The sequence below is a fragment of the Lagenorhynchus albirostris genome, chromosome 13 (genome assembly GCF_949774975.1).
Source record: "Lagenorhynchus albirostris chromosome 13, mLagAlb1.1, whole genome shotgun sequence".
Taxonomy (NCBI): domain Eukaryota; kingdom Metazoa; phylum Chordata; class Mammalia; order Artiodactyla; family Delphinidae; genus Lagenorhynchus; species Lagenorhynchus albirostris.
The window spans coordinates 73,973,997-73,993,583 of record NC_083107.1 but is presented as its reverse complement, the minus strand read 5'-3'; the positions used below and the strand labels follow the sequence as shown (position 1 = coordinate 73,993,583).

At 40.3% G+C, this 19,587-nt stretch overlaps 1 protein-coding gene across 3 annotated transcripts in view; it reads right to left on the bottom strand.

The window, feature by feature from the left end:
* The window catches only part of LDAH (lipid droplet associated hydrolase), a 96,156-nt gene that overhangs the window by 6,357 nt on the left and 70,212 nt on the right, over positions 1 to 19,587 (bottom strand). For all 3 annotated transcript variants that reach the window (XM_060169673.1, XM_060169672.1, XM_060169674.1), the window contains one exon: positions 11,846 to 11,928. In XM_060169673.1, the coding sequence (XP_060025656.1) occupies positions 11,846 to 11,928 (83 nt within the window). The remainder of the gene's footprint in view (positions 1 to 11,845; positions 11,929 to 19,587) is intronic.

The following is a 19,587-nucleotide window of genomic DNA, read 5'->3' as shown; positions in this document are numbered from 1 at the left end:
CTTCAAGTTGGGGGAGCACACTGTGGGGAGTATACCAAGCAAATAAAAAGTATGAAGGAGCATGGCACGCTTGGGAATTGGAAGTAATTTAAAATGGCTGGGCTTCCCTGGTGGTGCAGTGCTTAAGAATCTGCCTGCCAATGCAGGGGACACAGGTTCGAGCCCTGGTCTGGGAAGATCCCACATGCTGTGGAACAACTAATCCCATGCGCCACAACTACTGAGCCCACACGCCATAACTACTGAAGCCTGCATGCCTATAGCCCATGTTCCACAACAAGAGAAGCCACTGCAATGAGAAGCCCGTGCACCACAACCAAGAGTAGCCCTCACTCGCCGTAACTAGAGAAAGCCTGCGCACAGCAATGAAGACCCAACACAGCCAAAAATAAATAAATAAATAAATTTAAAAAAATAGGCTGGAATATGGGAGATAAGTCTGGAGAGCTGGCGGAGAGAGATGAAGTCATTAACAGCCTCTGTGCCCCAATAAGGAGGTTGTACCTTGTTCTGAAGTCCACAGGAGCTAACAAAAGACTTCACACAATGAAGTGACGTGATTAAGTCTGTATGGTAGGAAACTTACTCCAGCTGCAGTGACGAAGAGATTGGAGGGGATCAAGCAGAGGCGGGAGGAGGATATGGGAAATACATGTTATTGCCCACTGGATAATTTTCTACTTGGATCATTAAATCCATTATCTGAATACGGACAGGTGAGATCACTCTTATAAAAATACCAACTTTTATTACAGTAATGTTATGACGTAACCAACATTTAAAGAGATGGTTAATTAAAAAACACTTTAAAGAGGAGAATATTTAATGTAGTACTCCAGAGTCAATTACTGACAAATAAACTTTGAGTTGTAGACTTATTCCAAAACACTTCATAGGGATTTTTCTGGCTTTCACCTGGGCTTTGGTTTTGAAAGCTGCAAAGGATCTGTGGCTCACAGATTTCTCACTGAATTTCCTCTTCCTACTCTCCTGTTTTTGTCACTACAACCATTTCTGGGCATGCCAAAGGTCCCAAGCCACACTTCATCTTGCTAGGGCTCTCAGCAGTGTATGAAGTTCCTCTTGATTCCTGGAGAACAGGAGAGCCTGGCAGTTGCCTGGTTCCTTCTTCCTGGTGCCGGTCTCTCTGTAGCTCTAAAATGCTGCAACCTCACAACCAGTGGGTGACTATTCTGGCCAGTTGTGGAAAAAATAAATTTCTCAGAATTCCTCAGCAACCACCCTGCCACAGCTTCCCCTTGCAATCCTGCTGGGAGTACAAGCTGTCTGCAGGCATTAATGATCTACCAATAGGGCTAATAACTTTAGATTCTCTCTAAACCACTCCCTACTCTTAGCACCAAGAATCCTTTAAATTATATCTAGGAAATAGCATCTGGAACAGTCATTATGCACAGCTGTTCAACACTTCCTCAGAGTATGAAACAGTGTTGAGAAATCTAGAAATGCGAAATTCAGACTTGGGCTCGTGTCCATCAGGTCTGTTCCTCTGCTCCGCTGCACTCTTGCCCGAAGACACTAGGACACTGAGAAGGGTACTGTGGGAGTCCTCACACCAGTACAAGCTACGGTGGTGAGGTCTTATGAAAAACCCTAACACAAAAGGGTCACCTAGAAGGAAAGCAAGGCAGGAAAGACCTCCCCCAATGAAGTTGCTGTGACAAGGAGGAAAGCATCACTGTGGCACCTTTTGTTACTTTCCGCCTAACTCTTCAAAGACGATTTCTATGGAGCGTTTCCTTTTCAGTGAGGCAATTACAACTGGAACCATCTCCATTGAGAAATCCAGCTTGATAAGCCTGAGCACTGGGGAAGCGCCATTCCTCCCCTCATGCATGAAGGTATCAGACAGTTGAGCAGGAGTAATAAATATGGATTACAGGAACCCACCCCTACCTTCAGGTATCAAGAGACAAGTCCTGTCCAAGTAGTTATGGGGCACACGCTGCCCAAGGCATATGCTAGGAACCTCAACACAAAGTGATGTCAGTGTTCCAGACGGCATAACAATGAGGATCATAGATTTCCCATATGTTCATCTGATTTCACCTCTCAATCCTCCACACTGTAATCATTTTGAGGGGGCTGTATTTGGTTACATTTCTAAGTGATAGTGGGGTAAGGTCTTTTTGTTTTGTATTGTTTATTTAAGTTCTTCTTCAGAAGAAGGGCTCTGTAAGAAAATCTTGGCTTACAAGTCAAACACGTGGTTATTTCTATTGCCTTTACGTAATACACTGGCTCAAGATACTTCCTGATCCCTACAGATTATAAGTCACAGGCAATAGATCTGAACAGAGGACTCTGCACCTGTAACCTGAAACAGGAAACTGGAAAAGTATGGGGTGTGTGGTGGTACTGGTGGGGGAGGGGGAAGGACAGGTGAAGTATAAAGAAAGAAATAATCGGACACCAAAGCATAGTGGTGAAGAGTGTACACTACTACTATGTCGATATGTAAAAATGATTTGCAACGAATAACGATGACCTGATGAAAACTGAGAATGATTTGCCAGGCTCTAGGCTAAGTTTTGTGTTCACTGAGTCCTTATAATAATATTCTGAGGAAGGTATTTTATTCCTGTTTTACAGAAAAGAAAACTTAGGCTTAGAGAGACTAACTTGCTTAAGTTGAAACAATTAGTGAATATAACCCAGTGAAAAACCGAGTTATAAATCCAGAGATGGCATTCCTAATCAGTACCTTTTACTACTATTTACAATTAAGAATAAACTGAACCATGGTATGAAAACACAAACCTGAAGACTGAGAGGTCTTAAACTGGTTATGAAAACTACCTGCATGTGACAATCACCGACACGCACAAAGTTGATGTATACAGTTCTGGGGTGCTGCATGCCACAGGGGTGATGAAAATACTGGAATTGTTAACCAAGAATCTCAGGCTATCAGAAGGATGTTTAAATCAAATGTTTACAAGAAAATAAATTATTTCCTATAGCTTATTTCTCCTTGGCACTTGCTTTGATATGCATGAGAGTTGATAAAGAGTATACATTATTGAGATAGAAATTATTCTATTTCCAAATTGTTATGTTAAGTAATCGTTTCTCTATTAAACACAACATTTAATTTTCTCAATTCTAGGTTTTGATTGCCCAGGATTTTGCTTTTCTCTGTGTACCTTCTATAGTAAGGTGGAATTATGGTTACTGTGATAACCATAGTTATCACAGATAGTCTCTGTGCTCACAGATATATTTTCCTTTAACTCTTCAGTTGCCCCTAAGGATACATGTCCCTGTTAAAATGTCCCTGCAAATTGCTGCAGCTTGCCCCCATAGAGCAGCCACAGTTGTCTTTTCCAATGGCTTTTTTTTTTTTAACTTTTTGCTCCTGAAACTGCAGATTCCCAGCATTTCCACCCAAAATGACTCTAAACCTATCTCCCATCTGGCAATGGCTAAGTGGTTGAAATTCAGAAGTAAGACAGCTCTGCCCTGGAGAAGCTCCAGAGTAGCGAAGAACTCAGGCATGTACAAGCTGGCCCTTAAACACAACAGGCAGAGAGAGGTACGAACAAAGTACTGTAGGAGCCAGAAGCAGGAAAACCTGACTTCTGCCCTGATTGATGCAACAAAGCTTTGTTTTCGTATTCATTGAGTTGCTGGCTTTTATGCATTACTAATAGAGGATTTATTTTAAGAACAAAAGACATATTAGAAACCACATTATGGTACAAGTTTATATATTTGATTTAGCTAATAACTAACAAAAATCACTTCCAATGATATATCAACATCTTAAAATGTTAAACATGAAAAAAGCCACACACAGAAGTCTCTATCTGGTGATAATAAATATTATTCAGCTATAAAAAAAGAAGGAAATCCTGCCATTTGCGACAACATGAATGGACCCTGAAGGTATTTTATGCTAAGTGAAGTCAAACAAATAAAGACAAATATTGTATGATCTCACTTACATGTGGAATCTAAAACAAAAAACCGAATTCACAGAAACAGACTGGTGGGTACTAGTGGCAGGGGGTAGGGGGTGGAGGAAACGGGTGAAGGTGGTCAAAAGGTATAAACTTCCAGTTATAAGATAAATAAGTTCTGGGGATGTAATATACAGCATGGTGACTATAGTTAACACTATACTGTAATATTTGAAAGTCGTTAAGAGAGTAGACATTAAAAGTTCTCATCACAAGAAAAAAAACTGTAATTAAGTGAGGTGACAGATGTTCATTAAACTTGTGATAATCACTGGGCAATATATACATGTATTAAATCATTATGTTGTACACTTTAAACTAATACAATGTTATGTGTCAATTCTATCTCAATAAAACTGGAAAAAAATCTCTATCTGAATTACTTCTTTCTATTCAGTAGCTGACTAGGACTACAGGCATCATAGGAATTGCTGGACAGGAGCAACAAGCTGCTGCTTCTACCCTCCCCGCGAAGTCAGACACTTAAGCCTCGACCCTGCAACCTTAAAGGAAACCTATTCCGTAACATAAGCATCTCCTTTCAGTTATTTGAAAATCCCAGCCCTCTCAGGAACAGAGAGGTAGCAGTCACAAAGCTTTAACAGTTCACTGCAGCCTTTCTGAGCAACCATTTTTAAGAACTTGAACAACTGCTGAAGAAAGGGAGATAGTTTAGAAAATTCATTTTCCGATTTACCTTGTTTCCTTTCTTTCTTTTATCTAGAACTGGCTCGATTTCCATTGTTAAAAAAATGAGAATTAGGGCTTCCCTGGTGGTGCAGTGGTTAAGAATCCACCTGCCAATGCAGGGGACACGGGTTCGATCCCTGGTCCAGGAAGATCCCACATGCTGCAGAGCAACTAAGCCTGTGTGCCACAACTACTGAGCCTGCGCTCCAGAGCCCGTGAGCCACAACTAATGAAGCCTGCGCACCTAGAGCCTGTGCTCCGCAAAAAGAGAAGCCACTGCAATGAGAAGCCTGTGCACCGCAAGGAAGAGTAGTCCCCGCTCACTGCAACTAGAGAAAGCCTGCGTGCAGCAACGAAGACCCAAGGCAGCCAAAAAGAAAATAAATTTATTTTTTAAAAAAGGGAACTAAAATCCCTAAAAATTAAAAAAAGTGGCTGAGGACAGAGGTGAACACACAATCCTTCACAAGCACCAAGCCCTGCTCCCCCTGAAGGCATCTAGGGGAGCAGTGGGAATTGGGTGCGAAAGGAGTAGGAAGTCCAAGCGGGTTAGGGACTGGGCTACTCTCCAGTAGCTGGAATAGTCATGCATCAAAAGCCCTGCAAAGTGGGGCTCTCTTCTTTCTGCACGATCCAAGTGTAAAGGGCCAGAACCTGTTCATTCCCAAATGTTAAGTCACTGCTCCTTCCAGAGTAACTAGCTTCGTCTCTTTCTTACCTGGGTCTGGAGTGAGAAGCTGACCCAAGGCATCTATCTTCCTCTGGTGAGGCAGCAGAGTATGAGGCACTGGGAGCAAATTTATCCTCCTGTGCTTCTGTTTCTCCCTGGTTATATGCCTCAGGAAACTGGCAGACGTGCTGGGAAGGGTCTTGCTTAACTAACTTAGAGAAATGGCCAATTCCAGCTCATCTGAATTCTCCGTACTGGGCCCAAGTCCTGGTAAAGTTTAAGTACTACTGTGTCTTCCTTCACTGCTGTTCCTATACAACATCTCCCTTAGGCATTTTATGGGAAGCAGTGGCCAGAATGGGATTGGGGCATTCCAGGGTCACTTGGCTACATATTTAATATTACCAAAATCTTTCATTAAAGAATGAAAATATCTGAAGGGGTGCGCAGGGGGAGGAAAAGATAGCCAAAGTCTTTTTAAAGTACTCAGAGGCATATCTAGGATATAACTAACTTTGTAATAATAAACTTTTATTGAATGCTTAGTACATGGCCAGACACTCTTGCAAGGTGTTTATATGAATTGCATATAGCATTATAGTTTTGGAACAACTGCATGAGAACAGATAGTATTATTAAACCATTTTATTGATGAAGAAAGGAGACACAGTGAGGTCAAGTAAATTAACCAGGGTCACATAAGTAAGCAAATGGTGGAGCTGGAGTTTGAAGCTCATGCTGTACCTCTGAAGATTCTGCTCCCCGATCACGCTCCACTAGAAAACTCAAGGGTATGCTGACACAAATGAGTGCCTAAAATGAAGCTCTCAAGGTCAAAATGATTGAGATACAAACAAACATATCTATTTCCAGGATGATTATGATATTCTGAACAGGCTTCAAATTAAACAGGCAGAACTAACACCATCAGTTTCAGACCGAGGTTGGCGGAAAGGCAGTCTTGGTTAGCTGGTCCAGAGAGCACATCCTATGCTCCACTAAGCGGGACGTGTGCATGTCCGAAGGATTTGCATGCCCAGATCTGCAAACAACTGTGCAAGGTTTGTTTGTTCCCAAAGGCAACATGCGCCTCTGGGCTCAGGCGGGCTAAGCAGGATGGGGAGAGCCGTAGCAGAGGGGTCCCTGTTCCTGAGGACACGCTGCCCCTTTCCCAACCCCACTGTTGGCCCCAGGCTGGCCCTCTGGGGGCAGGGGCAGCACCACTTTGCAGGAAGTGCTTCCACCGCTGCCTACCTTCATCAGAAAGCAGCGTCTCATGTGCTCTCGCTGGGAACAATTTCAGACCCCTGTTGACTGATAGTGATGTTCAGATTTGGTCTGGCAGTAGCACACACCAGCTGTTTCCATAAGCCTAGGCCAAGGATGGTCACGGCAGTTTAGAATTTCCCTCCTAAGTGAGTTTTAAATGAAAACTTCAAGTTTCTAAACCAAACACTAATTCACTTTTCTTTGAATGAGACTATATCCCCTTATAGCTGAGAACAATGACAGAATGGGAATGCTGACCTCCTATTTGCCTCAGACACACCAGGTGCCTCATAACACACAGCATACCCCAGCGGCTCCCGGAAGGACTGGGACCGGTGTGGTGAAAATGTACAGTTGATTCTCTTACTCTGCTTTATTCCATCCTGGTTCTCATTCCCGTCCCTCCCCCCCTCCATTTCCGTCTTATTCATTAGTTCCTCTCCTTCCTCCCAACCTTTAAATGTGTTCCCCAAGGGTCAACCTTTAGATGTATTCTCTCCTCATACTACATACTTCCTTGGGTTACTATTTCCATGCTCATGACTCCAAATATATCCTCATCATTCCCAAATCAAAATTCAGCCCAGATTCCTCTTCTAGGCTTCACACCCATATATCCAGCTACCTGCCAGACACATGTCCCCCGGATGTCCCACAGGTATCTCAAACAAAAGTACCAAAATGAACTGCTTTCTCAACCAGCTCCCACAACGTGCTGGCGCTGCTTCTCCCATATTCCCTATCTTGTTACAAAATCCAAATACAGAGAACTAACCTTAGACTCCATCTCCATTCTCTCATATCCTATGGGTACTAAGTGTCTTTGATTCTACTTCCTAAATCTTTCCAAATTCTACCCCTTCTTTACCCCCAATTCCACTGCCTTAGTTCTTATAAAAGTCTTCTAAACAGTCTTCCCACTTCAAATTTCATTCTTTTCCAACATTCTGATACACATTTCCCCCAGATAATCCCTCTCATTGGTTAATCTAGCCACATTCCTAGGACTAACTGACATGAACTGGCACCTCTGAACTGGCTGTTCACAGACGGCATATGTTCTGATGGGTCAGTGGTTATGTCATATGGTTGTCAGACATTCTGAGTATCACCCTGATTATTACCCCCTTCCTTAAATCCTTCAATGGTTCCCTAACAACTCAAAATAGTCTCTTTAGTGTAGCATATCATGGCTTCTTGTTCTCAGGCCAGTGACCAAACCACAGTACCATACTCCCTAACCTTTTCTAGTGCCTCAAAGCAACTTCTTCACCTGGGATCTACAGGTCCACGCAGTTTCATGGGTAGATGCAGTGGCAGTTGAGGGGAGCGGAGTAATGTAAACTTGGATGGGAAAAAGAATATATCATTTTTTTGCTAACCTCTAACAATAATTTAGTATTTCCTTCAATTATGAACACAGGCAACAAACCACAGAATATCAGAAATACCTATCTTTTGTCATCTATAAAATTACTGAAATTTTCAAATTACAGTAAAATTGTTTTAAGTAACTAAAAGTTTATGCATATCACTACATATTTACAATAGTAATTCTGACTGCTATTATATCTCATTATTTAGTTTGTTAATAAAGATGCACAAATTATATACCACAAATTTGCTTTTAATATATTTTGATAACTATACTTCAATATAATTTTTTTTTTGTAATCTCATGTATTTATTTCATGCACTTAAAAAAATTATTCTGAGAAGGAGTCCACACACGACACAGCTGGAGAGATCCACGGCACAAAAAGGCTTAGAATCTGTAACAGCGTCCCTGTCCATTCATCTAGTACACATCTATTGATGGTTCACCAGGTATCATGCATTGTGCTATGCCACAGGGATACCAAGATGAGAAAAACCTTCAAGGTGGGTGAGAGGGGAAAACCGACTGTTTAAATACTGTGTGATAAATGCAATATTATAACTTTATATGGAGCCATGGGAGCCGAGGGGAGGGACTTCTAACCAAAACCAGGGGCTGGGGAAGCCCTCTTAAAGATGACAGTGGAGGGCTTCCCTGGTGGTGCAGTGGTTGAGAGTCCACCTGCCGGTACAGGGGACACGGGTTCGTGCCCTGGTCCGGGAGGATCCCAAGTGCCGCGGAGCGGCTGGGCCCGTGAGCCATGGCCGCTGAGCCTGCGCGTCCGGAGCCTGTGCTCCGCAACGGGAGAGGCCACAACAGTGAGAGGCCCGCGTACCGCACAAGAAAAAAAAAAAAGATGACAATGGAGCCAAGTCTTAAAGGACAGGTAGAATTTAGTCAGGTGAAGAAAGAACACAACCTATGATGCCACAGGCCCTACTATATTCTTTTGGAAACAATTGAGTCTGACATATTTGCTTCAAGAAAGGGAAATAACCTTATGTAGTGCTGCAGCAGTGTCTGACACTGTCTGTAAAGTCTCTAGACCTTGGAAAGAAGGAAGGGAGACAATCAGCTCCGGAGATTTTTCAGAGTTAAAAAGGCACATTTCCCTCAAGAAGATAAAAAGTTCTCTTCATGTGGAAATTCAGTGGTAAAAAATTTGAATTTAGAACCAAAGTCTGCTGATTATGATATAATAGTTTTTTAGAGGAGGAGAAAGAATCCAAAAGCCATCCACATGTGGTAGTAGAATGACTGTTTTTAGACTAAATCTCCTGTGGCTTCCTGACTGGATGGCACAAAGATACATTTTCCAGAACTGTTTTAAAAGTTGAATAATAGATATATTTAATGATTCTTACAACGAAATGTGTGGCTCAAAACATCTTTACAATGGACAGTCCTGGAGAGGCACAAGGTTTCTGAATGCTTGTATTTGGGCAGAAATGAGACAGAGTATCCTTGACTAGAATATTTAAAGTAGGGATATGTCTAGTCTTGGGAACTGATTTTCAAGTCTGACTAATTATCAGGGTTGTTTGGAATGCAGGGGAAAATGCCCACTATTTTGCTAGAACTATGTGCCCTTTTAAGTTTCCTTACTTTCTCAAGCAGACTGAGACATATGTTGATTCAACTTTTACCAATATTAAATTACAGCATGTTTCCATTTTTTTTCATTACAGAAACAAAAAAATTGCAATAAACTTCTTGTCTTTCTATACCTCGTTTCACTTAAGAATTGGAATTGTATTATTCTAGTGGAGAGTTCAAACTTAGCTGGTAGAAAGGACATTCAATTAATCGCAGGTAGTTGTGCATCATTAAACTAAACAATGCCTTGCTTTCCCAAACTCCACAAGTACGTGTCATGTTATCTTAAAAACAAAATAAAACCATTCCCTGTAGTTGGAAAAGTTTAGTCCTGTGACCGTGTGTTAATATTAACCTTGAAATGCCTGCCATCTACCATTATACCCCCATATTTCTCCCACAAAAGTGTCAGTAAAGTACGGTCCTGACACAGTTACCATGAGCAGCCCTCTATCTGGGAATGATTACACTTGCATATGGATTTAACTTAGGACAGGAATAAGTTAGCACCTTCCTTTGACCTCCTTCTGAGCACAACATACAAACAGAATCCAGGAATGATGAGTACTTTACAGCAGCTGGCTTCCACAGGTGGTAAGACAGGCTTTGACACATGACGGGTCTAGTCATTCAGCAAGTGTGAATTTTGGAAATGAGCATCTGCCAGTCTTATTATTAACTGGGAACTGAGTTGTTTTTATGAACTTCCAGCCTTGAGAACTTAAGCACAGCTTTGAAACAAATTCACTTATAATTTAACTAAAAAATAAAATACTGTTTTTCTTGCATTTTCACATACGTCAATGAGTGGAAACAGTTGAAAGCCCTGGAAAGAGGGTCCTTATGAGGCCCCAACCTCCCCCATTCAGGTAATGAGGGTTTCCTCTGTCTTCAAAATTTCAATCTCTGGCCAACTGCTATTTTAGAAATATGATGACCACTATGGCCGTAAGACAAACACAGACTGGCACTTTCAAAAGTCCTCTCTGGGTGAAGCTACGATAGATCGATATTCTAAAAATATTGTTTTAAGAACATATATATTTCTTGCTTTAAGATAATTGTATTGGGAGGTTATAGAAATATGAATTAACACTATAGGCAAGTTTAAGTCAAATGTCTCAAAGTTTAGAATCTCAAAGAGATTCTAAACCCAGCAGGATATCTAAGATTTTACTTGCAGATTGTAGGTTCCTGGGCCCTGTAAGAGTTGGTCACTCAGTGGGGCTCGTTTCATTGCATCCAGCAGATGTCACGGTTCAGCACTGGACTGCAAAGCTCTATATTAGCACAGTCCAACAGAAATACAAAGGCACACTGGTAATTTAAAAACTTCTACTAACTGCATTTTAAAAAGTATAAAGGAATGAATGAAATTTCTTTTAATAATATATATTATTTACCCCCATGTATCTAAAATATTATAATTTCAACAGGTAATCAATATAAAAATATTAACGAACTATTTTACTTATTTTTTCGGTACTAAGTTTCTGAAATTCAATGTGTATTTTACACTCATGGCACATCTCAATTCAGAGTAGCCACAAATAACCACATGTGGCTAGTGGTTACCGTGTTAGATGGTACAGCTCTATCCTGTTCAGCTGTACAGACAGACAGCTGTATGGACAGACAGACAGATGATGCCATGGGAGTACCAGGGCCACCTTAATTCTAGGGTGCTTAGACATATTCTAAACCATGGCCCCTCACAGTTTCAGAAACTGCTTCCAAATACGCCTGTGTTAAGATTCTAGCACTTACAGCAGCAACTCAAAAATGCTAAATATTTCAATTGTTGCCTTTCTGCACCTGCTTGTATAGAAAACTCGCCTTGGTGTCAGCTGGGCATTCCTACTCTAATGCATTGGAGAATAAGAGAGACGGGCTCACTGGATCATCAGATCATAGGCATGTTAGTTCTTTTCCAATGTTTCACTTATATTTTAATATAACTCATTTCTTCCATAAATATTATTGAGAGTCTTTTCAGTACAAAGCTCTAGAGAGAAGGATCGATCCTAAAAATAAACCCAACAAAAACAGGTGGCAAAACATATTTAAGTAACTATGTAGTCAGCTTTACTTACTTTCTATGCAACTTTCAAGGACTGCCTTAATGTTAACTAGAAGTAGAACTTGATCTGAAATTTACAAACCCTTGAGGTCTTACAGATTCTAACCAACTCTAGCCTTTCATCTTCAGTAAGTATTGCTGCCCGTCTACTTACCTCCTTGTAGCACTAAAGTGATTACCTTAGATAAATGTTCCTTTATGGTTTCATTGTCTCTCTTCACCACCTCCATCATTTCTTGGCTCCCAAGGTAGGCAGCATTAACTACATTGAAAAAAAAAAAAAAGGCAAACAGTTAGAATATATAGAACAAACACAAATGTCAAATTAATTGTAGTATATTCCTGTTTTACTCTTTTCTTTTGCCAAATGCTATGTGATGTGAGATATTAGTGAGGCCAAGAGAGGCATGTGAGTCAGCAACATGCACTGTCTCTGGAAACAAGAGCATGCCCTGTGGAAGAACCTCTCTCACCCTCACCTGGCTTTCTCAATAGTAGCGTTAGCAGTATGATGGCCTAATGTCAGATACCACAGCAGATGTGTGTAATCATACCTGATCAAGGCATTTTTATGATTTAAGGATTAGAATCACAAATTTTGACAGATAAATCATGTATACCAGGGAAACCACACATAGTTATGAACATGAAACCATCTCGATAATTTTTTAAAAAGGACACAACTAAAAAGAATGTTTATTTTAAAACAGGTTTAAGTGATCTTTAGGAGTTGCTTATGAGGGTTAGTTCTATTATACTGACTGTGGAATGAGCAGAGTGACCCTCATTTTCGAGATGTCAAATAACTGAGAAAAAGGAAGAACGCCAGAGATAACATGAATTTATGTGATTTTCTGGTACTGTTACACAAATTTTCATTTGATTCTTTGTGCCTTGAATTCTACTTTGATTGGTGTTATTATTGTTACTTTGCTTTCTTTTTGGCATCGTCTGCCTATTTGTCTTTTATTTTTAATCTTTTGTCATAAGTTATGTCTCTTGAAATCATAAGTAGATTTCTTTAAAAATAAAATTTAAAGTCTCTCTCTCTTAAATAAAGGGACTTAACATACTCACGTATACTGATATAAAAGATATTTGGTCTGACTCCAGTCAGTAGGCAGAATAAAGTAAATAATAAAGTTCACAGCAGGAATTAATGAAATAGAGACCAGAAAAACAATTGAGAAACTAAATGAAACTAAAATTAAGTTCAATAACTGACAAATCTTTAGGCAGACTGATCAGGAAAAAAATGTGAGAAGACATAAAACATTACCAGTATCAGGAAAGAGAAATGACAACCCTTCAGATAATACAGACATCAAAAGGATAATCAAGTAATTTTGTGGACAACTTTATGTCATGAAATTCAATAACTTAGATGAAACAGCCAGTCTGCTCAAAGACACAAATTTGAAGCTTACTTAACAATAAATAGATAACCTCAATCGTCTTATATCTATTAAAGAAATTAAATTTGTAATTTAAAGCCTCTGCACAAAGAAAACTCGAGGGCAAGATGAATTCATTGGTCCACTCTACCAAACATTTAAGGAAGAAATAATATTGATTTTAAATAAATTCTTCCACAAATGACTACACATATATAGATATTTAATTTTTGACAAAGGTAGCATTTCAGAGCAGCAGAAAACAGGTGGTCTGTGGTAGGCAGAATTCCCAGATGACACAAATACTCCTTGCCCTTTACAATCCCTCCCTTCTGAGTGTGGGTGAAACCTGTGAGTATGATGACATATTACTCCCATGACTAGGTTATGTTATAAAGTTGACACGACTTTAAGGGAGATTATCCCAGTGGACCTACCCTGATCACACGAGTCCTTCAAAATTTGAGTTCTCTCTGGCTAGTGGCAGAAGAAGTCACAGATTCAAAGCACTAGAAGGATTAAATGCACCACTGTTGGTTTGAAAATGGAGCTCATGTGAAAAGGACCTGAAAGTGACCTCCAGGAGCTGAGAGGGACCCCTGGCTGACAGCCAGCAGGAAAATGGGGACTGCAGTCAAAAAGCCACACAAACTGGATTCTGCCAACCTGAATGAGCTCAGAAGTGGATTGTGGGATATGCAGGGGTATAAAAGAGGCTTCTGAGATCCAGGCAATGGTGATCCTTGAGCTGGGAGGGAGTTATATGGGAGCTTGCTTTCTGATAATTCATGGAGGTAAACATTTACATCTTAAGCACTTTTCTGTAGTGTTATTCTTGAATTGGAAAAAATATAAACATTCAAAAAACTTGTAAGGAATCTTACATTTCTAAAAGTAAATTTTTCATCAGGGAATGTACCTCACCTCACCTTTATTCTTATTCTTGTTTTTCCTGGTAGTTTCCCATCTAAGTGTACTTTTTTGTTGTTTTTAGAAAGTAGAATACCAGTTTCATTTCCAGTAATTGCTCCAACGAAGCAATTATCTTTTTCTTTCCTCAAAAATGCTCATAGGGCTTCCCTGGTGGCACAGTGGTTGAGAGTCCGCCTGCCGATGCAGGGGACGCGGGTTTGTGCCCCGGTCCAGGAAGATCCCACATGCCGCGGAGCGGCTGGGCCCGTGAGCCATGGCCGCTGAGCCTGTGTGTCCGGAGCCTGTGCTCCGCAACAGGAGAGGCCACAACAGTGAGAGGCCCGCGTACCGCAAAAAAAAAAAAAAAAAAAAAAAAAGCTCATAACACAGCACAGTGGCCAAAAACAATAATACTAAATAGAAGTGTAATTTCCTAAGGGGAAAACACATTTCTCCTGGCAATGACTATCAACAGCATTCCTGGAAACCCAGCAGAATTCAGTTTCAAGCACCACAGTGAAGGAAATATCTAGTAGCAGGAGTAATGGAAACAAAACACGAAGGGAAGAGAATGGTTTAGAAGAATGGTACTTATTTACTTTTATTTCCTTAAAAATCTAAATACAGGTGTAATAAAAACCTCACTGAGTCTAATGTTCTATTTTATTTGCTACCATCATCTTCTGAAATCTGCTTAGCGTTTAAAGATCACTACAGGACATCAACTCCCAGTGGAGTGGCTGAGGAACGAAATGAGTGAGGGCTAAAGTTGGAAGACCAATAGGACATTCATCTGCCAGGCTAAATGGTACCACTAAATTCTCCAAGTACACATAATCTACAATAGAAGGCTGCCTTCTGTTTAACTCAATCACCTATCTTGATGCCATTTTGTCTGTCTGGAAAATTCCCAACTCATCTTCAAGTCCAAATTCATTTGTCTTCTCCCTTACTTATCTAGATAGAACTAATTTCTCCTTTTCTTGGTACCATTCCTGACCTGTATCTGTATTTATAACAGTCATAAGTGTGATATGTTAAAATTCTTCACATTTATCTCCCCTACCGTGTGCTATATATATATATATATATATATATATATATATAATATAGCAGCAGCTATATTTCATTTATTATTCTCTCCAGTGATTACGCAAGTGCTTGGTTCATGGCAGCTGTGAGTTAAGGGCTGTTAAATAAAATAAATGGGAAGGGACTCGGCCAGTGTTTTCCTTTTTTGCGGGGGTAGGAGGGAAACAGGTTAGGAGGAAATACCTGCTGCCTTCCTTGAAGTGGTGCAAGAGCTGACATCACAAGAGAGGCCAGAACACTGACATGGTAAGCCAAGCTGGCAGATACTGGTATAAAACTGGGACAAATCATTGCAGGCAAGAGTGGCAATCTAAGAGCTTCTGTTGAGACTGGCCCCAGACTAGGCCACATAAAGCACTGGCCATAGCAGTGAGGGAAAATGCAGAGGGAAGAAAAACCACAATGAATGATACAATAGGAGGTTTGGGGGAGATGTAAGAACAGTTTTCTGAAGTAGAACTTGGGGGTTGGAAGCCAAGTTGTCCTGCTGTTTTGGTGGCATGTGATCCAATGCCATTAGCACAGTTTCACAGTAGAATGCCCCAGTTTGTTCAGTTTTGCCTTTATATTGGGGAGGGAGGATTGATGGTGCTGAAGCAAAGGGAATTACTTGAACTGGGCACAGGTTAATTAGGGCAGGTGAAATTTGGAGGTAGGAAATCTCCCATACATGGGTGTGTACACTGCAGTGTAAAATGTGATTGTTACTCCTGGGCTGTTCTGACCAAGATATTATTTCTAGTCACTTTAATATTCTTTAAAATGGCTGTTAGGTTCTGTATGTCCAAAGTATGCCATAAGGTTTAGAAGAAAAAAACCAGTCTCTTAAAAAAATGCTCCTTACAAGATTTGCTGGATTAGAAAAAGGGTTTGGTATATTTACCTCCATGATGGGAGGGTGGCTGAGGACAGAAGCCACTAGTAAGCACACAAATAGAGGTAAACAGCAAAAAGTTTTCATTTAAATTCTCTTTAAAATAATAAGGGTACTACTAATAATCACGGGAACCAAGACAAGCTCTCCTGTGGATAGGTGCATCTAGACGTGCTTCCAAGAGGGTCTCCCATAAATAAACTGCAGACCCCAGTCTGAGGTGGTCTTGTCAGGGCTTGAGAAGCCCAAAGACATTCTGGAGGGGGCATGGATGTGGTGGACTTTAGTTATGGTGAAGAGGATGGAGTTAACTGTCTAGGTTACTAGTTAACTAGTATGGATGGAGTTACTAGCTGTTTGGCAGGTCCATGGAAGATGGGTAGGTAGGTAGGTCTAAGACCATCTTGAAGTAGGGATGTAGTAAATACTAGCACCTACCCAAAAGCCAATAAAAACCCCCTCATTTCCTTGACTAGAGACATGGGAAAGTCAAAACATATGGCTTTTCCACATCCCTCATAGCTAGGGATATGGCCTAGTGTTGGCTACTAGAGGCAATGTAGAGGCAAGATTCCTGGGGGAGGACTTCTCTTCCTACATAAGCCAAAGCCTCATCAGGAATAAGCCTCTGCTTTTGCCCCATTTTCCTTAATTCCATCTGAATGTCAGGCATGAGGCCTAGAGTAGAAGTCATCATGTGATCATGAGATGACAAGCATGAGGATAAATGTGCTGAGGACAGAGTGGAAATCCAGAAAGAACGCACATCGTTGATGGCACTGTTGAGATACTATTCATCTCTGGACTCTCCCCTTTATATTTCTTGGTGCATGAGAAAAATATCAATAGATCCCTATCTGTTTAGGCCACTGTAATTTAGTTTTCTGTTATCTGTAGCCAAATTCAGTCTTAGCTAATAAAAGCAAATAAAAATGGGGTCTCTCGATTTTCTGGGTGTTTTTGGTTAACAGGGGTTGATGTTGTTGTCAACTTCCTATCAGATTCTGGTACTTGAGTAGGGGAGGAGGGTGGCATCAATCTTTATCTATACATACTAGATCCTCCCTATAGGAGGGAAGAGGTAGGAGCTGACTGCAAAAAAGCCGTTCCAAGGATAGCCCCTCCTAGCACATCTTCTAACTGGTCCTGAGGCTGGCAAGATGTTACCAAATGTAGAGGAGTTAGGTGCGAGCCAAGCAGGGCTGCATGGTAGCAAAATTCTTGGGGCCGAGGACAGACTGTGAAACTGGATAGTCCTGGAGATGTGAGTATCCCACGCTCCAGCAGAGTTCTGTCCAGAGCTGCTCAGGCAAAGTTCAGGCTAGGCAATCAAGAAGCATAAACCAGGAGAGTTTGTCAGAAGTTAAGCAGGATTACACATGCTCAGAAACCCAGATGAAGTCTTACAAGGGCCAGTTCTTTGGTAGGTCTTTATTTTTTTCCCCGATCGTTTTCTACAGTTTCTATTTGTGCCAATTGTGGCTTTTAACAATGTAAAAACCAGATCTAAAAAAGTAATTCTCCCATTCTAAAATTTCTGCGTAATTTGGAGTAATGTTTACTATTCACATGTTCCTCCATAAGCCAAGACCTTCGTTATTATAACCATTGATTTAGTCTGCAAACAGGTAGTCTTATCTATGTGATATTGAGTTCACCAAAGTGAAACACACAACTCAAGGTGTATGATTTTTTAAAAAATAATACAACTTTTAGAGTGGCAGATAATTTAAAGATATATATAAATTTTTATAGAAAAAAATAATAAAACCTTCACTGAGTCATTTACTTCTAAACCAGAGATGATATTCTAGTACTGTATCTAATCACCTTTTGCCCTAAATCCTGATACTGACCACACACACACAAAATCTTTTCCTTCATTGCTGAATTTTAGGCTAAACTTCCATGAATAACTAAAGCTGAAGTTGGCTTTTATAAATGGATTTTCCTAAGCTACACACATAAATGAGAGAATAGGTAACATGGCAGTCTGGTTTTGTCTTATTCAAAATATTATTCTGGGATTAAGTCAAAAATATGCTGAGAAGAAATTTATGATTTTTTAGTGAAGTTTATGTGTCAGTTCATTGAATAGTTCTGTTCATTTCATATCACTGTATATGTTTTTAAAAGTTATTTCCATATTTGATTAAGGAAAGGAAAGATTATGAAAGTGTCTTTTACAAGAATGTATGCAACAGAAGTAACGTAATCTACCAGGAATGCCCTTTGTCTGCACTATGTTTTTCTAGTTAGGTAACTGAAAGGAATTAAAACATCAATTTGGCCTAACAAAAAGACCCTAGAATATTTTTTAACATTAATTATCTTGACCTGTGATACTGCTAAGCTAAAATATATTTGCTTTTAGCTTTGATCAGAAAATCTAATTCAGCTGTCTCCCTCAAAAATTTATTTCTCATGAAACAGAAGAACATCTATTCTAAAGAAAATGTGTAGTAGCAAATATTCCAGATTTAAAATTAAAGAAAAAAACCATATATTTTCTTTAAAAATAACATTCAAAACAATCTAGTTATATCAATTGATCTAATGAACACTGTGGTAAAGTTTATAAAGTATCCTAATTGAATTAGGGCTCCTCTATCCTGAATGCTGGATAGGAAAGGATGTTTCACTCAGTCTGCTGAAGAAGGCTAACACATAGCATCTCAGCCTATAAGAAGCACCATTTCTGCCAAAAGGACAACAGCATTTGAAATACTTGAATAATTTGGTTTCTTGAATTTTTCAGACCTTACTACAATAAAAAAATATGTGTATAAACTAAAGGATACAGAAAATCAGTTTCTATCCAGATAGGTCAGGATTTATTATCCACTACTTGGACTGGCAAACTTCCTCCATTTGTTTCCATAAGATTTCTGCTGAAGCACAGACATTACATAATGTGAAAACACCCCAAGTCCTCCTAAAAGTCAAACTGGTACGCTAAAGGTCATTGTCTGGATGACAGTCAAGCCACAGAGAAGCAGGTCTGGAGGAGGAAGGTCCGGACGGCATAGATTTGACCACTGAAAATGATCTCAGACCTGGTATTCCTTTCCCCTAATGACCCCTCTCTTTGTGTAACATGAAAATCATGTCACCAACTCAAGTGACTGGTTTGAGTATCAATTACCCTTCACCATTCATGGGATATAAGCTCGGGAGGAGCGCACTAATCATCCGCAAGGGCCAGGGTCTTATCTGATGAGTATCAGTCCCTCTCCGCAGGAGCCTTCTTGCATTTGTCACAAGCAAGGGAACAGGAATCACTAGAGGCATGGCCAGGGCAAGCCTGGGTAAAGGCAGGTTCTGTGGTAGCTGTTGCAAGAGGAGGCAGGGACGACACGGGACCCAAAGGGGAGAGGTATAAAGAGGCCGGCTAGGATGATTGCAATGCTTGCTTAAGGGTTAGCCTATGGTCACTACTAGGAGACTGAACTAAGTTCCCATGCAGAGAATAAACCAAGAACACAAAGCAGCAAGAAGACAGGTAATTCTTGCCTCCTTTCTCTTTACCCAAGGTTATACAGACAGGGTGGGTAATGGGGAAACAAAAGAGACTACTGAAGTACTAGTTACTTGGATATCAGAAAGGCAGATCCAGAAGGAAGAGAAGAGAAAATCAGAGAAGGAAAGG